This window comes from Cebus imitator, unplaced genomic scaffold, assembly GCF_001604975.1.
Source record: "Cebus imitator isolate Cc_AM_T3 unplaced genomic scaffold, Cebus_imitator-1.0 Scaffold229, whole genome shotgun sequence".
Lineage (NCBI taxonomy): Eukaryota > Metazoa > Chordata > Mammalia > Primates > Cebidae > Cebus > Cebus imitator.
The window spans coordinates 1138868-1159819 of record NW_016107544.1 but is presented as its reverse complement, the minus strand read 5'-3'; the positions used below and the strand labels follow the sequence as shown (position 1 = coordinate 1159819).

General features: G+C 39.7%; 1 protein-coding gene across 8 annotated transcripts in view; it reads right to left on the bottom strand.

Moving 5' to 3' along the window:
- Positions 1-20952, bottom strand: part of CEP112 (centrosomal protein 112) — a 646693-nt gene that overhangs the window by 380484 nt on the left and 245257 nt on the right. For all 8 annotated transcript variants that reach the window (XR_005195271.1, XR_005195272.1, XM_017497316.2 and 5 more), the window contains one exon: positions 18751-18858. Coding sequence is in view for 6 of the 8 variants with exons in the window: in XM_017497316.2 (XP_017352805.1) it covers positions 18751-18858 (108 nt within the window). In the remaining 2 variants the exon portion in view is untranslated. The remainder of the gene's footprint in view (positions 1-18750; positions 18859-20952) is intronic.

Below are 20952 nucleotides of genomic sequence, written 5' to 3'. Positions count from 1 at the left end.
ATAGATGAGGATTTTTCTACAGGGTTGCCAGGTAACAATTTCCTCTCAGGTGCTACTCAAGGGCTCTCTGTGGAAACCCTTTGCTTTTTGATTCTAAAATTTAGTGCTAGTTTTACTAGGTTCATGTAAAAGTAATTGAGGTGTTTGCCATTACTTTCAATGGCAAAACCCGCAATTACTTTTGCACCAACGTAATAGTTCATTAGACTCAGGGTGTTAAGAGGCATACTAAGAAACAGGCAACAGGCACAATTGGCCCCGGTATTTTTCATGTAATAAGCTATAAATTTAATATCATCGGGTTGTGTCTCTGAACAATTTGCATCTGCAAAATTGCACACTTGACATGTCAAAATAAGTTACTAAATTTTTTAGAGCTGTAGAAATGTGGTGCTAGTGGGGCAGAGTCTACCGTACAGCTAGTAGTTTCACTAGACCAACCTTGTATCCTCACTAACAGATGTTGGAATCTTTCTTTTCAGTTGGAGTTATATGACGTAAAACACGTTACTGGATACTTCGCTATATGAAAAAGACTCCCTTAAAGATAAAACTAAGGACATACACAATCTTCTCTGAGTCTCTGGAGTCAGAGTAAAAATACATTTTAGCACAGAAAATAGCACAATCTGGTCTGACTTTCTGAACATTTTAATAGAAATAGGCATAAAAAATTGTAAAAAGCAGGCAGTGGGTGAAAAACAGAAATAGAATGTGTCATTTGGGGATGGTCATGCGGCTCCCAGATTAGATATTTGCTACAACAAAAAGGGCCATCTATGAAATCTGTCAATCAACAGCTCAGTTTAGACATGTAAGTCCTCCCTATTTAAAAGTTTAATGTTGCTGTGATAACCGCTGTTAGAGATGGTACAGGGCCTGCCAGCATACACCGCTTCTTCATTCCTTTTCCTCTCTAGCCAACCATCAACAGCCAGGACAACTGTCTGCTGAAGCTCCCGAAGCTCATGATACAGGGAGAGCAGAAGTCTGGAAGCACAACCGTGATTACCAAGCTGATAGATGAAGCATGGCCTGGAAGTTGGAGCTATCTCCTGCAGTTATCTTTCCCATTTAACACTTCAAAATACGTCTCTGGTACCTGTAGGTGATGAGTGACAATTATCCTGAGCTTTTAAAACTTTTTGAAAAATGAGCTATTACTTTCTGTGTTTTTATCTGCTAGATCTCAGTTGAAACTCAGTAAGGACCCAGATAGTCAAATGCTTCAGGAGGATTTTTTTTTTCATGGTTTATTTATTTTTTTAATTTTTAATTTTTTATTGCATTTTAGGTTTGGGGGTACATGTGAAGAACATGCAAGATTGTTGCATAGGTATACACATGGCAGTGTAATTAGCTGCCGTCCTCCCCATCACCTATATCTGGCATTTCTCCCCATGCTATCCCTCCCCAACTCCCCACCTCCCACTGCTCCTCCCCTATTTCCCCCAACACACCCAATTGTGCGATGCTCCCCTCCCTGTGTCCATGTGTTCTCATTGTTCAACACCTGCCTATGAGTGAGAACATGCAGTGTTTGATTTTCTGTTCTTGTGTCAGTTTGCTGAGAATGATGGTTTCCAGGTTCATCCATGTCCCTACAAAGGACATGAACTCACCATTTTTGATGGCTGCATAATATTCCATGGTGTATATTTGCCACATTTTCCCTGTCCAGTCTATCATTGATGGGCATTTGGGTTGGTTCCAGGTCTTTGCCATTGTAAACAGTGCTGCAATGAACATTCGTGTCCTTGTGTCCTTATAGGAGAATGATTTATAATACTTTGGATATACACCCAGTAATGGGATTGCTGGGTCAAATGGAATTTCTATTTCTAGGTCCTTAAGTAATCGTCACACTGTCTTCCACATTGGTTGAACTAATTTACACTCCCACCAACAGTGTAAAAGTGTTCCTATTTCTCCACATCCTCTCCAGCATCTGTTGTCTCCAGATTTTTTAATGATCGCCATTCTAACTGGCATGAGGTGGTATCTCAATGTAGTTTTGATTTGCATTTCTCTAATGACCAGTGATGATGAGCATTTTTTCATATGTTTGTTGGCCTCATGTATGTCTTCTTTTGTAAAGCGTCTGTTCATATCCTTTGCCCACTTTTGAATGGGCTTGTTTGTTTTCTTCTTGTAAATCCATTTTAGTTCTTTGTAGATTCTGGATAACAGCCCTTTGTCAGATGGGTAGACTGCAAAATTTTTTTCCCATTCTGTTGGTTGCTGGTTCACTCTAATGACTGTTTCTTTTGCTGTGCAGAAGCTATGGAGTTTGATTAGGTCCCATATGTCTATTTTGGCTTTTGTTGCCAATGCTTTTGGTGTTTTGGTCATGAAGTCCTTGCCTACGCCTATGTCCTGCATGGTTTTGCCTTGATTTTCTTGTAGGGTTTTTATGGTGTTAGGTCTTATGTTTAAGTCTTTAATCCATCTGGAGTTAATTTTAGTGTAAGGTGTCAGGAAGGGGTCCAGTTTCTGCTTTCTGCACATGGCTAGCCAGTTTTCCCAACACCATTTATTAAACAGGGAATCCTTTCCCCATTGCTAGTTTTTGTCAGGTTTGTCAAAGACTGGATGGTTGTAGATGTGTTGTGTTGCTTCCGAGGCCTCTGTTCTGTTCCACTGGTCTATATCTCTGTTTTGGCACCAGTATCATGCTATTTTGATTACTGTAGCCTTGTAGTATAGTTTGAAGTCAGATAGTGTGAATGCCTCCCACTTTGTTTTTTTTGCTTAGAATTGAATTGGCTATGCAGGCTCTCTTTTGGTTCCATATGAAGTTTAAGGTGTTTTTTTCCAGTTCTGTGAAGAGGGTCATTGGTAGCGTGATGATCAAACATAGATTAGGTCTTTTCACATAGTCCCATATTTCTTGGAGACTTTGTTCATTCCTTTTTACCCTTTTTTCTCTAATCTTGCCATCTCGTTTTATTTCATTGAGTTGATCTTCAGCCTCTGATATCCTTTCTTCTGCTTGGTCAATTCAGTGTTGAAACTTGTGTATGCTTTGCGAATTTCTTGTGTTGTGTTTTTCAGTTCCATCAATTCACTCATATTCCTCTCTAAGTTGTTTATTCTCGTTAGCATTTTGTCAAATCTTTTTTGAAGGTTCTTAGTTTCTTTGCATTGGGTTAGAACATGTTCTTTCAGCTCACAGAAGTTTCTTATTATCCACCTTCTGAAGCCTGATTCTGTCAATTTGTCACAGCCATTCTCAATCCAGCCTTGTTCCCTTGCTGGTGAGGAGTTGTGACCCCTTGGAGGAGGAGAGGCGTTCTGGTTTCAGGTGTTTTCATCCTTTTTGCGCTGGTTTCTTCCCATCTTTGTGGATTTATCCACCTGTCGTCTTTGTAGTTGTTGACTTTCAGATTGGGTCTCTGAGTCCTGTTTATTGATGATGAAGTTATTTCTTTCTGTTCCTTAGTTTTCCTTCTAACAGTCTGGCCCCTCTGCTGTAGGACTGCTGAGGTCCACTCCAGGCCCTGCTTGCCTGGGGATCATCTGCAGCTGCTGCAGAACAGTAAGGGTTGCTGCCAGTTACTTCTTCTGCTATCTTTGTCCTAGAAGGACACCCGCCAGATGTCAGTCTGAGCTTTCCTTTATGAGGGGACTCTTCGGATATATGGAGGTCAGGGAGCTGCTTGAGGAGACAGTCTGTCCTTTATAGGAGCTCAAGTGCTGACCTGTGAGCTCCGTTGTTCATTCAGAGATGCTTGGCAGGTACGTTTAAGTCTGCTGCAGCAGAACTCATAAATCCCTTTTCCTTTTCCCAGGGGATTTAGGGCTTTATTTCTGAGCTTCTGTTGTGCTGCTGGCTTTTTTCAGGGCTGCCCTGCCCAGCAAGGAGGCAGCCTAGTCACTGTCTGCCTGCAGAGGCTTTGCTGAGCTGCTGTGGGCTCTGCCCAGTTGCCGTGTGAACTTCCCTGCAGTCCTGTTTACAGGGGTGTAGTTAGAACTGCCTCGGCAATGGCGGCCCGCCTCTATAATGGTGGACTCTGTAATGGCGGACTGCCTCAATAATGGCAAATTACCTCCGTAATGGTGGACTGCCTCGGTAATGGCGGACGCCCCTCCCCCACACAACTGGACCATCTCAGGTTCAGCTGTACTTGCTGTGAAACTCTCAATCCAGAGCATTTCAGATTGCTGTTTTTTTGTGGGGGTGGGACCAGCTGAGCCTGATCACCTGGCTCCCTGCCTCAGAGCCTTTCTTTTAGTTGAACGGTCGACTCTCTCCCAGGTGTTCCAGTCGCCTGTTGTAAAGGCGCCGGATCTGTGTGATTTCCTGCGTGGCGACCCACTGCACCGGCTCAAACAGCGGCGCTGAGATTCGTGGCACTTTTTTGCCAGGGAATCTTCTGGCCTGGCTCCCTGTTTCAGTCCCTTTTTTAATCAGATGAATGGGCGACTCTGCCTTCCTGGAGCTCCAATCGCCAGCTAAAACGGTGCCTGGACCCACGTATTTTGTACGCAGAACCGCAGTGCCAGGGTGCTGGCAAAACAGCCGTGCCGGCCAAAACAGCCGGGCCAGCCAAACCAGCTATGCTGGTGACCCGTGAGGATCCTCCGCCTGGGAATCTCCTGGTCTGTGAGCAATAAAAATCTGTCTGGAAATGCGGTGTCCACTCACTCTCCGCACTTTCACTGGGAGCTGCAATCCTGAACTGCTCCTAATTGGCGATCTTGGATCTCCTCCATTTTCATGGTTTAATAATGGATAACTCAAGTCACACAAACTGAGAAAATTAATTAACTAAATTCAATTAACTAAAATTAATTAACTAATAAACTCCATAGAGATGGAGTTCAAAATCTTTAGAAAAAAAGTCTTAAGTGTATATTTTAATTCATTTTGCTTCATATGTTTCTCTAATTCATTTTACTTCATGTGTCTAATTATATCACTGCTTTTAAATGAACACAAAATATAAAAATCATGTAAGTTTGCCAGTTAGAGTTCGTAATTCAGAAGGACCAATAGGTCAAGAAGGTTATAAACTCCTCCAATATATAGGACTATTTCTTTACTTTCTTTTTACTTTCTTTACCTTACCTACCACAATGGTTTGTAAATTATTAATTATTTGGAATGAAACAAGGTGACATTCAAAAAACAGAATTACAAGTAGGCAGAAGAGACCTGCTTCATCTTCCCCATCACCAAACTGTCTTGTCCACCTGCAGAGTCCCTGCCTTACCTACGGTTTGAACGCATGGCTGGCCTTGCAGCTACCTAAGATGAGTCCCTCCATCTGTACACTGGATTCCATCCTCTCTTGCCAAATTAAGCACATTGCTCTTGAAACTATCCCATCATTCTCTGCATCATCAACATTTTCTTCTCCATTGGATCAGTCTTATCAACAAGTAACTATGTCTTTAGCTTATCTCATTTAAAAAAAAAAAACTTTCCCTTGACCCCACATATCCCTCTAGATATCACCCATTTCTCTGTTCCCTTTTCTTTTGAAATTCCTCAAAAAGGCTATTTACAACCCATTCTCTGTCCACCCATGTAATTCAGGCTTCAGTTCTCATATTCTACTGAAACCAGTCTTGTTGAGGTGGCTAAAGACCTTCTTGCCATCCAGTGGTCAGTACTCAGTCTCCATCCAACTTCCCTTCTTGGCAACACCTGAAACAAGTGTTTATTCACTTCCTCCTTCCTGAAACACTGCACATGGCTTATGGGAAATCCCACCTTCTTAGGCTTCTCTTTTACCTCACTGGTTGCTCCTTCTCAGTCTCTTTTGCTGCTTCCTCCAACTCTTCCTCATGTGTAAGTGTTGGCAGCCCCTTGACTTAGTCCCGGAAGCTCCTTTCTTTTCTCTCTACTCATGTCTCAGTGTCACCACCATCCACCTGGTTGCTCAGCTGGAAAACTTCTAAGTCACATTTCAGCCCCCTCTTTACCTTATATTCTATTTCACACCTACTGACAAGTCCTGCCTGCCAACGAGATCCCAAATCTGACTATGTGCCATCTCCCCCACTATGCCCACTCTAATCCCAGCCCTGGTAACCTCTAACCAGCCCACTGTAACCATCTCCTAACTAGGTCCCCTGCTTCCTCTCCTACCTCCATCATAATCAGTGTTCTACACAGCAGCTGGAGTGATCTTTAAAAAATGCAAATCAGATCTTGCTCAAATGCTCCAATGGCTTCTCAACATACTCAGAATAAAATCCAATCTCTCACCACAGTCCGTAGGACACAACATAATCCAGTCTGTACTTAACTTTGGCTCCTACCACTCTCTTCCAAGTTCACTCCATTCCAGCTACAAACTAACCCACCTCATGGCTGTTGCAACTGCTCTTCCCTCTGCCTCGAATATTCTTTCCTTACCACAAGTTTTTGTATGGTTTCCTACTTAACTTCATTCAGGTCTTAATTTGAATATCATTTCGGTAGAGTCCTTCACTGACAATCTTATCTACAATAATACCTTGTATAAAATAATAACCATATGTAAAGTAGCTCTATCACACTTTACCTTGCTTTATTTTTTCTTCGCAACAGTTATCAATACCTCATCCTACCTTAAATTATGTTTTGAAAGAGAAAAAGAGAGAGAGTGTGTGTGTGTGTGTGTAAGTATGTATGTATGTATGTATGGTAGAGGCGGTGGTGGGCAGTGGTAGTGGGGTAAAGACTCTATATTTTGTGCACTGTTATATCCTAAGTACTTGGAAGAGTGTTTAGCACAAAGCGGTCACTCAATAAACATGTGTTAAATAATGAATGATTAAGAAAGCATTATTTCTACTCTATATTTTACATGTACTTAAAGAAGGAATAATGAATTAGTAGATATCACTATCCAATAAAACTTTTTTTCTTTTTTGAGTTGGGGTCTTGCTGTGTCACTCAGGCTGGATGAAGTATAGTGATGCTATCAAAGCTCACTATAACCTTGAACTCTCAGGCTCAAACAATCTCCTCACCTTGGCCTCTAAAATAGCTTGGAATACAGGCACATGCCACTATGCTGGTCTAATTTTTTTTTTTTTAATACAGATGGGGCCTCACTACGTTGCCCAGGCTGGTCTCTCACCCCTGGCTCCAAGCAATCCTCCCTCCTGGGCCTCCTGAGTTACAGCCATAAGCCACTGCACCCAGACCATCTTTGTTCTTTTAACATCCACTCTAGCTAAAGGTGCCACTTGGGTTTTTTAAATTATTATTATTTTATTATTATTATACTTTAAGTTCTGGGATACATGTGCAGAATGTGCAGGTTTGTTATATAGGTATACACATGCCATCGTGATTTGCTGCACCCATCAACGTGTCATCCACATTAGGTATTTCTCCCAATGCTATACCTCTTCTACCCCTCTCCCGCTGACAGGTCCTGGTGTGTGATGTTCCCCTCCCTGTGTCCATGTATTCTCATTGCTCAACTCCCACTTATGAGTGAGAACATGCGGTGTTTGGTTTTCTGTTTCTGTGTTAGTTTGCTGAGAATGATGGTTTCCAGCTTCATCCATGTCCCTGAAAAGGACATAAACTCATTCATTTTAATGGCTGCATGGTATTCCATGGTGTATGTGCACCACATTTTCTATATCCAGTCTATCATTGATGGGCATTTGGTTTCGTTCCAGGTCTTTGCTGTTGTGAACATTGCTACAATAAACATACATGTGCATGTGTCTTTATAGTAGAATGATTAATAATCCTTTGGGTATATACCCAGTAATGGGGTTGCTGGTCAAATGGTATTTCTGGTTGTAGATCCTTGAGGAATCACCACACTGTCTTCCACAGTGGTTGAACTAATTTACACTCCACCAACAGTGTAAAAGCGTTCCGATTTCTCCACATCCTCTCCAACATCTGTTGTTTCCTGGCTTCTTAATGATCACCATTCTAACTGGCGTGAGATGGTATCTCATTGTGGTTTTGATTTTCATTTCTCTAATGACCAGTGATGATGGCTTTTTTCATATGTTTATTGTAAAAGTGCCACTTGTTTTAACATAGATGAGAATAGTTTCAGGCCAAAAAAAAAAAAAAAAAAAACAGAAAGGAAGGGAAGGCCCTTCTTCAATTGCCTTTCACTAAATATCTGTGCCCATTCTATGAATCTAAGCTCTGATCACTGGGTCTGGACACAGAGGCCCAGGCTCTGTAGCATCACTGCCTGTGTCTCTGAGTCTGGAACCCTAATGGCTGGGAATCTGGTACTTTGCCGTCGCCTGCAAGACCAATCTGTGATTTGTGGTGTAGCTACATTCCCTGAATTAGGGGCTTATTCAGAGAAATAATTTGAAAGCCTGGAACCATAACCTGATATGTAGTGGGGGCTTAAAAATTATTTATTATGAATTGGAAAAGGAAGGCCAAACAAAAAAAAGACTTTCAAAAAGAGTATAAGCCGAGCAAGAATAAAAGAGAATAAGAGCAGCATCCTGGATGTATAATAAATCAGATATATTTAGAAATCAGCAAGTCATATGGAAATTCATTTTGAAGATATTTTAGGGAGCCCCACAAATTCATAGTTATTAACCTTATCTGGAACCTCAATACCAAAAAAAAATTTTACCAAGTCTTTCTACTCCAATCAGTCTTGACATCTATCACCCAATTTCAAACAATTCCCACTTTTATTTGCTCTCCTGTCCATGTAATTCCTCCAGTCTCAGCAAATAATCTTGCCTCCTATCTGACAAAGAAAAACCCTTACTAATAAGAATGTATTTATCTGCCTTTTGCAGACCGACAAACTTCTACACACCCGGCCTTCCCTTCTCCTCTCAGGAGGCACACAGGAGAGAGACCTGGCCCTCCTCCAAGTCCAGCACCTGCCCCATGATGTGGGTCCTACCCAACGTCTCCACCTTCTTGGGAACTCATCCTAGGGAGTGTCTTTCCTGTTTCCTCCCTTTCTTGCTTTCCACCATCTCCTTTTCCAGTGTAGACTAAATAGTCACATTTAAAAGAAGCTTAAGCTTTTAAGTTATACCACCTAGCTAATTGATGACTAGAATATTTACAATGGACAAAGATTGGGAATTGTGTGCTATCTGCTTTTTAAATATCCCAGCTGACCTTACTTAAAATTTCCCACTTGCTTATCTTGCATAATTTGTTTTGTCTGTGCTACTGTCCTTGCTACCAAAATATTTTAAGTTTTAAATAATGGCGGCTTGTAAGAAGTTGGCCCTTCAGTGCATTTTTTTGTAGTCATTGACAATAAGCATTTTTTCTTTCTGGAGAAGCTGACCACTTGTTTATCTGCTGAACAACATTTCTCCTTCAAGGCTTTGTAGTGGAAAGCAAAGATATAAAATACAAGATTAAAGAATGATATCATGGGGTTGCCAAAAAAATCTCTGTAGTCCAGGAAGTCCTAGCATGCCTGGTTGGTTGTTTGTTTCCAACTTGAATGAGGTTTGTGAAAAGACAATTAGAATTGTCTTTTTGTTCCAATGGGTTATACAGGAAAGAAACAGGAAATCTTGATGAAAGCTTGGGCTTTACAGGATATTTGTGTGAGCATTTATCCCATGTGTTTGATGTTTTTCTTTCCACATCTGCACACTTTATGCCTGGATTTTGGCTCAGATACTTTAAAATTCTACTTTGCTGTTTTCACTTCATTACAGTTCCTGGCACGATGCTTTCTGTAAGAGAGGGGCTCAAAAATCAAAACTGGAGAAGGAAACTGAGGCCCAGAAGGCACAAGTCCATTCACTTCCTCTGAATGTCAGTCAGTTCCCTCATTATAAAATGTGAGGATTAGACTGGATAAGTGCTTTTAAAACTTTTCCACCAAAGTACTCTTAGCAGCAGTGAAAATGAATAGGACCCCCCTGGGGGATCTGAGGGCATAGCCTGAAGCAGCCTCTGCAAGCTGGAAGTTTCTTTGAAATGTCCTATTTTGTCTTAAAAATTCATGAGAACTTTGCATTTTACAAAACAGGAAAGTCTATGTTTGTTTTAATAGGAATGTTACCTCAATAGTAAAACTCCTTTGCTTTCCCACAATATAACTGAGTGAATGCAACACTCCGGGAAACATGTATGCAGCCTCATGAGCCCCTGGCACTGGCTCACACTCCCCCAGGGATCACCTTACCAGAGTTGGAGAAGCAAGGGCCCAGATGCTCAGCATCTAAATCCCCTCCTCATGTGAAATGCTATCATTGCAACACTTACAATTTTACCTTTAGAGAAAAGTAAAACAAAATAATAGAAAAAATTTCACACTTACATTTGAATGGCAACAGAGAAATTAGGCAAGAGGCCTGATACTGGGAAATCCAGCCCGACAGGTACAGAAGTGAATGAGTCAGCGGAGGAATGAGAGAAGTCGGTCTGTCAAGAAGAGCTGGGAATCTAATCAGGCAGATGAACAGAAAGTCCCAGAATCTTGGTTTTGGAAGAGACCACTGCAGTAGGCCAGCCCCCGGAAGGCACAGTAACCCTCCATAACACTCCAAACATACAGTGCAACACTCACACTGGAAAATTACTTTCTCACAGGAAATACTGTTGCACATTTTAGAAAAGAACTACCTTGTGTCGGTTTGCTGAGAATGAAGGTTTCCATGGACACAGGGAGGGGAGCACCACACACGGGGGCCTGTCGGGGTGGGGGGCTAGGGGAGGGATACCAGGGGGTGGGGGGATAGGGGAAGGATAGCATTAGGTGAAATACCTAATGTAGATGATGGGAGGATGGGTGCAGCAAACCACCATGACACATGTATGCCTACGTAACAAACCTGCACACTCTGCACATGTACTCCAGAACTTAAAGTATAATAATAACAATTCAAAAAATAAATAAAGCATTCCCCCATCCCTTTTTTCTCTTTTTCTTTTCTTTTTCTTTTTATTTTTTCTTTTTTGAGATGAGAGTCTTACTCTGTTGCCCAAGTTGGAGTACCATGGCACAATCTCAGCAGAAAAGAAAAGAAAAAAGAAAAGGAAAAGAAAAGAACTACCTCGAAACAGTTCAAAATATTCCTCATGGTACCATCTACATACGGGTTCAATTTCTGCCCCCCGCCCCGGAACTACGTGGGAGTACATTTAGAGTGGACGTCAAGAGCAGGGCTCAGGTTCAGGTTCCAAATCCACCACCTATGAATTGTGTGGGACCCTGGGCCACTTACTTAAATGGATGTACTTCAGTTTCTACAACTAGAAGATGAAAACAATAAACAGTGATAGCTACCTCACAAGATTTCTGTGGGTCAGGTGTGGTGGCTCACACCTGTAATCCCAGCACTTTGGGAGGGCGAGGCAGGCAGATCACCTGATGTCAGGAGATCGAGACCAGCCTGGCCAACATGGCGAAACCCCATCTCTACTAAAAATATAAAAATTAGCCAGGAGTGGTGGCACACACCTGTAATCCCAGCTATTTGGGAGGCTGAGGCAGGAGAATGGCTTGAACCTAGGAGGCAGAGGTTGCAGTGAGCCAAGATTGTGCCACTGGCACTCCTCGGTGCTGGGTGACAGAGCGGGACTCTATCTCAAAAAAAGAAGTGTGTGTGTGTGTGTGTGTGTGTGTGTGTGTGTGTGTGTATAAAAAACTGTGAAGACGGGGAGTGGCTGAATATGTGTAAAGCATGCAGAGCAGTGCCTGGTCCAGAGTAATTCCTAACAACTGTGGGCTTTCAGGATTTTCATCACACAGGCCAAGCCCAACGCTCCCTGAAATTCAGACCTTAAATTTACAAACAGAGAGACATGCAATCCTCCGTTTTAAATATCCCCTCGGACATAGTTCCAGACATTTCTATATTCTGAAAACTCTTCTCTGAACGTGTTTCAGTTTGTCAGTGGCCCGCTTAAAATGTGCTGACCAAAATCGACCTATTCCTTATGTGACCTGAAATATAAACAATAACTGGGACCTTATCTGCCAGCTCCCTTGTCCCCATGTCCCAGGAACCACACTCCCCTTATCTCTGCGGCTTTCTGTCCTCCTTCTACTTTTACAACTGATTTTCTAAACCAAAGCATGGCATTTCATATTCAACCCCAATAAATGTAATCTTCTTAATTCCAGCCAGTTTAAAGCTTCAGAAAACTCATTTTTTTTATCCTACATATTAACTACTCCTTAGAACTCTAAGCATTGGGAAACTTTAAACTTTTTTTTTTAATCCCTTATCATCCTCGACTGACTGACAGACACAGAAATCTCACTTCAGGTTGACACTAATCATTCAGAGACGGCCCTTTGAACTATCACTTAACCACATAAAGGTACCAATATTCAAACCATATTTCCCCATGCTGCCTTCATGCAGGCACTGTCAGATGGCTCCACGAAGGCCAGATATATGACATCTATGCCTATTTCCTTATCTACCAGCCTGGCTACCCTGTTCAAAGAAGGAAATGCGCTTAGTTTAATCGGCTTCATTCTTAGCGTACTCAAGCTGGCTTGTAGAACTCACTACCGTATGCCTATAGCTTGTCGTGATAAACTTCCACAGGAAAAAATCCTAACAATTTGGGTTTGCCAGGGGAAATACTGCTACAGTTCATAGACTATTCTGCTGAAAAAAAAGTGCTAACTAAAAAAGTTTGTATATTATTCCATCAATAAATATTCTCCTAAAATGTACTAGCTCATCTTCCTGCCTTCATTCTTCCTTAGTGAGCAATTTCCTGGGATCTTCATTCTCAGCATTGATTCTAATGCATAGGCCTCTAGACATAGAAAGAATAAAAACAGGTGAAATCTGCACCCCTGAGATATTCTTATGTGTGTTTTTTACATTCCTGTTATATACTACCTATTATCTCTTTTTCATGAAAAACACAAGGAAAATTGATGGAATATTGTCTGGATTCCATTAATAGTATCAATTCTTTAAAGAGTGTATCAGTACCCCTTATTGTATTAGTATTATTTTTGATCAATACAATACAAAGACAAAAATTTGATAGATTTTTAAATCTATCATTCTGAGAAAAACCTCTGAAGTTTAACATGCTTCCAGACAAATTTATATATATATATATATTTTACATGAAAAAAGTGAAATTTTCACAATGTGGATAAGAGGGGGTATAGAAAAAGGAATTCACCATGATTCTATCATATAAAAAATAGTTAATATCAGTTTTTTTATATTTCTGTCTGATTTTTGAGATTAAGGATGATTGAGTCAGAGGGTGTGTTCTTCATAAATCTTGGTAGAGACTGCCAAAATCCTTTCCAAAAAGCCTATAATGCCACGAGCACGTATAAAAGTACCAATTTCACTAAACTTTTACCAACTTTAGATGGCACATTATGGTTAATTCTAATTTGCATTTTTATTAACACCAAGACTACAGATGTTTCTACATGGCTGTTCACTTAATTCTTTTCTTATCTCTTTCTTTCCTTTGCCATGTCACTTATTGGGACATTAATGATTTTCTTATGATTTGTTCTAATTACTATATTTATCTGCTAATTATTTTTATAAATTATACATTTATCAATTTTATAAGGACAGTTAACTCTTTGCCTAAGATATCTGCTTCAATTATTTCTTCAATTACTTTTTTAACTTAAAATAATTTTTATTTAGTCAAATACATTTCAATTTTCCTTGGTGTTTTTTCTTATTGTGTCCAACTTTCAAAAGTCAGTGGGGTGCCAAAACAATTACAAAATAAATGCAAATCAGGTGCTGAAATCATTTGGGCACACTATGTTATAAATTTGTCAGCCATGCAATTATCATCAAAATGAGAATATAATTTTAAAAGTCCCACAGAGAACTCTGAAACATCTTATACTCACCCTGTAGAATAATAACTTCTGATTAGCATTTGTGTTGCATAAAGAGCTTTAAATTTGGTTTTCCTTTCTCCCCTGTTCCTTCATTGGTTTACTTAGAGGAACTGACATCTTTCTTAGTGCTTCTAATATTGTTTTTAATCCAAAATTACCTCAAATATACTTTGTAACTATAGCATAATAAAAAGTAGCATTCCAGGCCGGACGCGGTGGCTCATGCCTATAATCCCAGCACTTTAGGAGGCCTAGGCAGGCAGATCGCAAGGTCAGGAGATAGAGACCATCCTGGCTAACACAGTGAAACCCTATCTCTACTAAAAATACAAAAATTAGCTGGGTATGGTGGCACGCACCTGTAGTCCCAGCTACTTGGGAGGCTGAGGCAGGAGAATCTCTTGAACCCGGGAGGCAGAGGTTGCAGTGAGCTGAGATCATGTCACTGCACTCCAGCCTGGGCAACAGAGTGAGATTCCTTCTCAAAAAAAAAAGAAAAGAAAAAAAAATAACATTCCTTGCCCTTCCTTAATATTTTTATTTACATTTGATAAAGTATTACCTCTGTTTCCCTCTTACTACCCCTCACTTCCCAATCCCAACCTCCAATTCTTCATCTATTTTTCTAAATCTAGTTCTAAAACCAGTTTCCAAGCAACCTCCTCCCATTAAAGTTGTGGCAAACATCCTCCATGGCTCTTTAGATAAAAGTGTATTTCAGGAAAATTCATATTTTAAGTTGGCATGTGTCAGAATGACTTTCAGTTGCCATCACATATTAATCGGAAATTAACTACTTCATTTTTATATCAAACCATTTTTTAAAATCTGTTAGAATAACTCTATTGCACTGGCTTTTGCAATTAGAAAGTCTAAAGTTATCCATACTTTGGCACTGCTGAAAATAATCTGTTAGCTCTATCTTCTATCTTTTCTTCTCTTATAGGCTTTTCATTTATTGGTTACTTTTACATTGCACATAAACTGTTTGAATTTATTTTTTATTTCATTAATCCAAATTTATTAACCACTTAAAATGCTATAGACTATTAATATAGGCCAGGCACGGTGGCTCATGCCTATAATCCCAGCACTTTGGGAGGCTAAGGAAGGAGGATTGCTTGAGCCCAGGAGTTCAAGGCTGCAGTGAGCCATGATCATGCCACTGCACTCCTGTCTGAGAGATACAGCAAGACCCCATCTCTAAGGAAAAAAAAAAAAAAAGAATATAATATAAATGCTCCAAAATATTTATTCCATTTTATTGTTTCTTAGCACTCATAATTTTAATGTTTTACTTATCCAAGTAATGCATAACATATGCTCATTATGAAATCTGAAGTAACAAGGTTTATTTAGAGCTTACAATGGAAGTCTCAATTCATCATAACCCTAACCCATAATTCCAGGCCAATTCCATAGTCATGTATAATCTTACAGAATTTCTTCACTGAATTTACATATCTAACTTTAAGACATGTACATTTTAATTTTACATCAATGGGATCATAATATACAAAGTGTTCTACAAAGTGCTTTCTTCCCCTCACCAATATGTCTTAGAAATCTGCATTTGTTGGCACCTGCAGATTTATGTCACTCTTTTTAATAAGTATATAGTATTCCACAGTATATATTTAGTGTAATTTATTTAATCATTCTTTTTATTTACAAATTTTTTCAATATGACAAATAATCCTCCCCAAACATGTGTGAACATGCATCTTTTTGCACATGTGTAAATATTTCTATAGGATAGGTTCCAAGAAATAAAATTTTGGGACTAAAGACTGTATGAATTAGATTTTTTTAAAATAGAACATACGTATTCTATATATGAATATGTATATATGCAGTATACATATTTATATGTGGATGTGTGTCTGTATATGTATGCACATAAGATTTTAAAAAATAAAATGGTAAAGATCATCTTCGAATAAAAAGTAACAGGTCCTTGCCCCATCCCACTCCTGTACTGGTAGCAACTCTTTTTAAACATTTCTGTGCTCCTTTCTCTGGTGATCACTTCCCTACCTCTATAAAGTATGCTGTATAGCTCTTTCTTAATTTACCAAAGCTAGACATTCCTTATAGGCCGTCTACTAGGACAAATAGGGATTTAGTTCATTTACACTTCCTGGCTCCTCTCTCTCACTCCTGTCACCATATTAGTAGTTACTCCACTCTTTTCAGTTCCTCCAACAGTCAACCTTGCAATGAGAAATATACTAAAGTCTCCGTGTTTTGTTTTGTTATATGGGCAGTTGCTTAAATCCACACTTCATGATAACACCTCAGTGCTCTCAAACTTCCCCTCCCAGCGCCTCCCATCCATTTCTTCCACTTCCATACCTACACCTCTTCGACCTTTACTGTTACAATAGGAAGGCTGGTAATATGGTTTGGCTGTGACCCCCACCCAAATCTTATCTCCAACTGTAATAATTCCCACGTGTCAGGGCGGGGCCAGGTGGAGATAATTAACTCATGGGGGCAGTTTCCCCCATACTGTTCTCGTAGTAGCAAGTAAGTCTCGCGAGATCCAATGGTTTTATAAGTGGGAGTTTCCCTGCACAAGCTCTCTTGCCTGCTACCATATAAGAGGTGCCTTTGCTTCTCTTTTGCCTTCTGCCACGATTGTGAGGTGTCCTTAGCCTCACAATGTGGAACTGTGAGTCCATTAAACCTCTTTCCTTTATAAATTACCCAGTCTCAAGTATGTCTTTATTAGCAGCTTGAGAATGAACTAATACAGTTGGTAACATACATGTCCTGTTCTATAATCCTAAGCTAGTTTTTAAAGTTGAAAACAATAAATGTTATCTAATTATTGTATCTATGTACATATTGTTCAATGATGAATATTTTATCTGCTAAGACTCTATGTCTTTTACTGGTCCAGTGTCATAACACCTGTGCTGCTTGAAAAACTGTACCTCTAAAATCCAGTTCCAGGATTTTCTACGTTTTTCCGTTTTCTAAGTTTGCAATCATAGTCAGCATGGTAAATTGTTTTACACTAACCCCATTTGATGGTCTTCTCTGTGATGTCCCTTCCAGGCAAAGGATTACACCAGGGAGGCCATGTTTGCTTTGGCCAATGAAATGTGAGTAAACTTACTTCTGAGTATATTTTAGAAGCCAGCAAATGCTCAAAACATTTCCTTTGCCATTTCCCATAGCAATGTTCCAGATAGTTCATTCTAAAAACTGGACTCAAGAGGACATGACATGGGTCAGAGCTGCAGTCAATCCTCAAAGGACATGTGACATAAGTGTGAAATAAGCCTTTTTTGTTCTAAGCCATTGAGGTTTAGGATCATGTTTACCAAAGCAAAACCAAGCTAAAACTTCATAGTCATCTTAAGTATTCTGGGAATCAAAAGAAATATATTTTTAAAAGAAGAAAATAAAACTTTGTATTACTAAGTAAGAGGCAGAGCACTGAGGACAAAATCTCAACTCCTTACACATCCTGGTCCTAGCCTCCCTCTTCCCCTTCATCTCCCACAGCAGGAACCTTTCTCCCCATACTCTGGCTAATGGGGTCCTCATCATCACTTGCCTTCCTTGAACACTTCCAGCATGCTCTCTTCTCAGGATCTCTGAACCTGCCATTCCCTCAGACTAGAATACTATTCCTCCAGAGCTCATGGCTGGCTCCTTCCTAGTTTTTAGAACTTAGTGCAAATGTCAGGGTTTCCCTGACCAGTTATTCAAGGCTGGTAGTCTCCTTCCCACCATCCACCTGGCACAGGCTATAAAGATACCATCTTTTCTTCATCATAAGTCACTCTTCAGGCTGGGCATGGTGGCTCACACCTATAATCCCAGCATTTTGGGAGACTGAGGTGGACAGATCAGGTGTTCAAGACCAGCCTGGCCAACCTGGTGAAACCCCATCTCTACTAAAACTACAAAAATTAGCAGGGTGTGGTGGCATGCACCTGTAAACCCAGGTACTCAGGAGGCCTTGGCAGGAGAATCACCTGAACCCGGGAGGTGGAGGTTGCAGTGAGCCGAGATGGCACCACCACACTCCAGCCTGGGTGAGGAGTGAGACTCCATCTCAATAATAATAATAACAACTCATTCTTCAAAATTATTTCATTTTTAAATTTATGGACTGACTGCTTACCAAAATGCAATCTCCATGAGAGAGGAGGCATGTTCTCCCCTGTATCAGGGACAGTACTTGGCACATAGTAAGTACTCAACCCTATTTCTCAAATAAATGGATGTTTAACTAGTTCTCTGACAGGATAGAAGAAGTCAAGAATTACTGATATTGTTAGGATAGTGGTCCCCACCGAAATCTCATGTTGACTTGTAATCTCCAGTGTTGGAGGTGGGGCCTGGTGGGAGGTGTTTGGATCAGTTCAGGAGCAATCTGGTCATTTACAAGTATACACCACCTCCTCGTTTCTCTCTCTCTCTCTCTCTCTCTCTCTCTCTCTCTCTCTCTCTCTCTTTCTCTCTCCCTCTCTCTCTCTCTTTCCCTCTCTCTGTCTCTGGCTTGCTCACTGGCTCCTGCTTTTGCCATGTAAGGTGCCTGCTTCCACTTCCTTCTGCCACAATTGGGAGCTTCCTGAGGCCTCCCCAGAAACAGATGCCACTATGCTTTCTGTACAACCTGCAGAACTGTAAGCCAGTTAAACAATTATTTCTTTTCTTAGGAATTACCAGTCTCAGGTATATCTTTATAGCAATGCAAGAACAATTTAACACAATTACTACTGATGTTTCAATCAAACATTCAGATAAAACAAACTGTCAGAATAAACTTCAGTGGAGTGTTAAAATTCTGTTTATAGATTTTATTGAAACAAATATTTTAAATATATTGGTAATAGCAGCTCTTAGCAATATTTTTATTATGCAGATATTTTTGTGATAAAGCTTTTTAAAAGAGAAGTTATATATTTATTTTAAAACTTTAATGGCAGCATCAAAATGAAAGACCTACCTGTTGTTCATAACGCTGTCTGATGTCCTCTAGTTGCCATAAAAACTCCTTTGACTGTTTCTCACGAAGAGATTTGGATCTAGTTAGATCTGCTTCCACTTTTTCCATCTATACAATTTAAAAATCAAATTTTAATTTTTTAAACAAAAAATTTTGTTCCATGTTTTTGTAATTTTTCCATTTGTTTAAATGACAGATTTTAAACACTATACCAATAATAATGATGAATTTAAAGGTATTAAAACAATTAGACATTTACCCATTTATTTTCATATATTTTAATTATTTAAGGAGGGAAATTAAAATTGGTATATAGTTGACCGAATTCTAATATCACAACAATATTGTAGTGAAAATGTAATTTAGGACATTCTAATATTTATTTAACAAAATTTAATTAAGCCCTTTGTATGTGCTGAATGAGAGAAAATATTTCCAGATCATATCTCTGATAAGAGACTTATATTTTGAATATATAAAGAACTTGGATAGCCCAATAATAAATGGATAATTAAACTCAATTTTAAAATGGACAAAGAGCCTGAATAGATATTTCTCTAAAAAGATGCAGGAAAGGTCAAAAAGCATATGAAAAGATGCTCAACACCACTATCTTTAAGCAACTACAAATTAAAACAAAAATGACATATCACTTCATGCCCCAAAGGATGGCAATAATAAAAAAAGACAAATAGTAACACGTATTGGTAAAGATGTAGGGAAATCAGAACCTTCAACACTGCTGGTGGGAATACAAAATGGCCTAGACATGCTGGAAGACAGTCTGTCTAACAATTCCTCAAAAGGTTAAGCAGAGAGTTACCATGTGTTCCAGCAGTTCCACTTCTAGGTAAGAAATGAGAATATATATCCACAGAAAATTTTGTCTACAAATGTTCATAGTAGCATTATTCATAATATCCGAAAAGAGGAAATGACCTGAATATCCATCAGTTGATAAATGAATAAACAGAATGTGGTATATTTATACAGTATAATATTATTCAACAATAGAAAGGAAAGAAGTATTAATACATGTACTTTGGGAGGCTGAGGCAGGAGGATCCCTTGAGCCCAGGAGTCTGAGACCAGTGTAGTCAACATGTAAGATTGTGTCTCTACAAAAAAGAAAAAAATTAGCCAGGCATGGTGGCATGGGCCTATAGTCCCAGCTATTCGAGAGGCTAAGGCAGCAGGATCTCTTAAGCCCCAGGGGTTGCAGCTGCAGTGAGCCATGACAGCACCACTGCATTCCAGCCTGGGAAAAAGAGTGAGATCCTATTTCAAAAAATAGTAAATTAAAAATAAAATTAAAAAAACTAATACATGTTATAACACGGATGAGCCTTGACAGCATTAAGCTAAGTGTCACAACAGACCACATACTGTAGGATTCCATTTACATTAAATTTCCAGAATAAGCAAATCCATAGCAACAGAAAACAGATTAGTGGTTGCCTAGGGAGGGATGGGGATCTGAGAGGGTAACTGCTAAAGGGTATGGTGTTTCTCTTGGGGAAGATGAACATTTTCTAAAATTGATTGTGATGATGGTTGTATAACATCCTGAACACATTTTTTAAAAACCACTGAATTGTACACATATGAGTGAATTGTTGGTATGTGAATTTTATCTCAACAAAGCTGTTATTAAAAAACAACAGAGAGAAAGGAAAAGCCAAAGACTCCACCACACCCATGAGGCCTCACATAATCTAATCCCAGTGACCTCTTGGAGCTCATCTCTACTGCTCTATCCCACCACCAGCTGCACAGACCACCTACCTGCTGCCCAAGCCTATAATATGTCAGAAGTGCTCTCACCTTGGGGTCCAGAGGTTCTACCTGATATTCACACAGCTTCTTTCTCAAAGTCTTGAGGCTTTGTTTAGCATCACCTTTGTACTGAGACCTCCCAGACCAATTTTGAATTTTATATTGCAATTCCCCAGCCCCTAAGTCCACCTAGTTCCTCATTTCCTTGCTTTGCTACCCTTTTGTTCCACAGGATATATCACCTGCAGATTCACTATGTAATCTACATCTTCATTAGGGTTGTTTGTAATGCCTGTCTCCCGCAGCGTAACATCACCCCATGTTCATCAGTGATTCATCAGTGAAACAGTATCAACCATTTATCACAGTGCCTGGCACATACAGAGAATCAATAAGCACTAATCAAATGAAAAAAAAAAAAAAAAA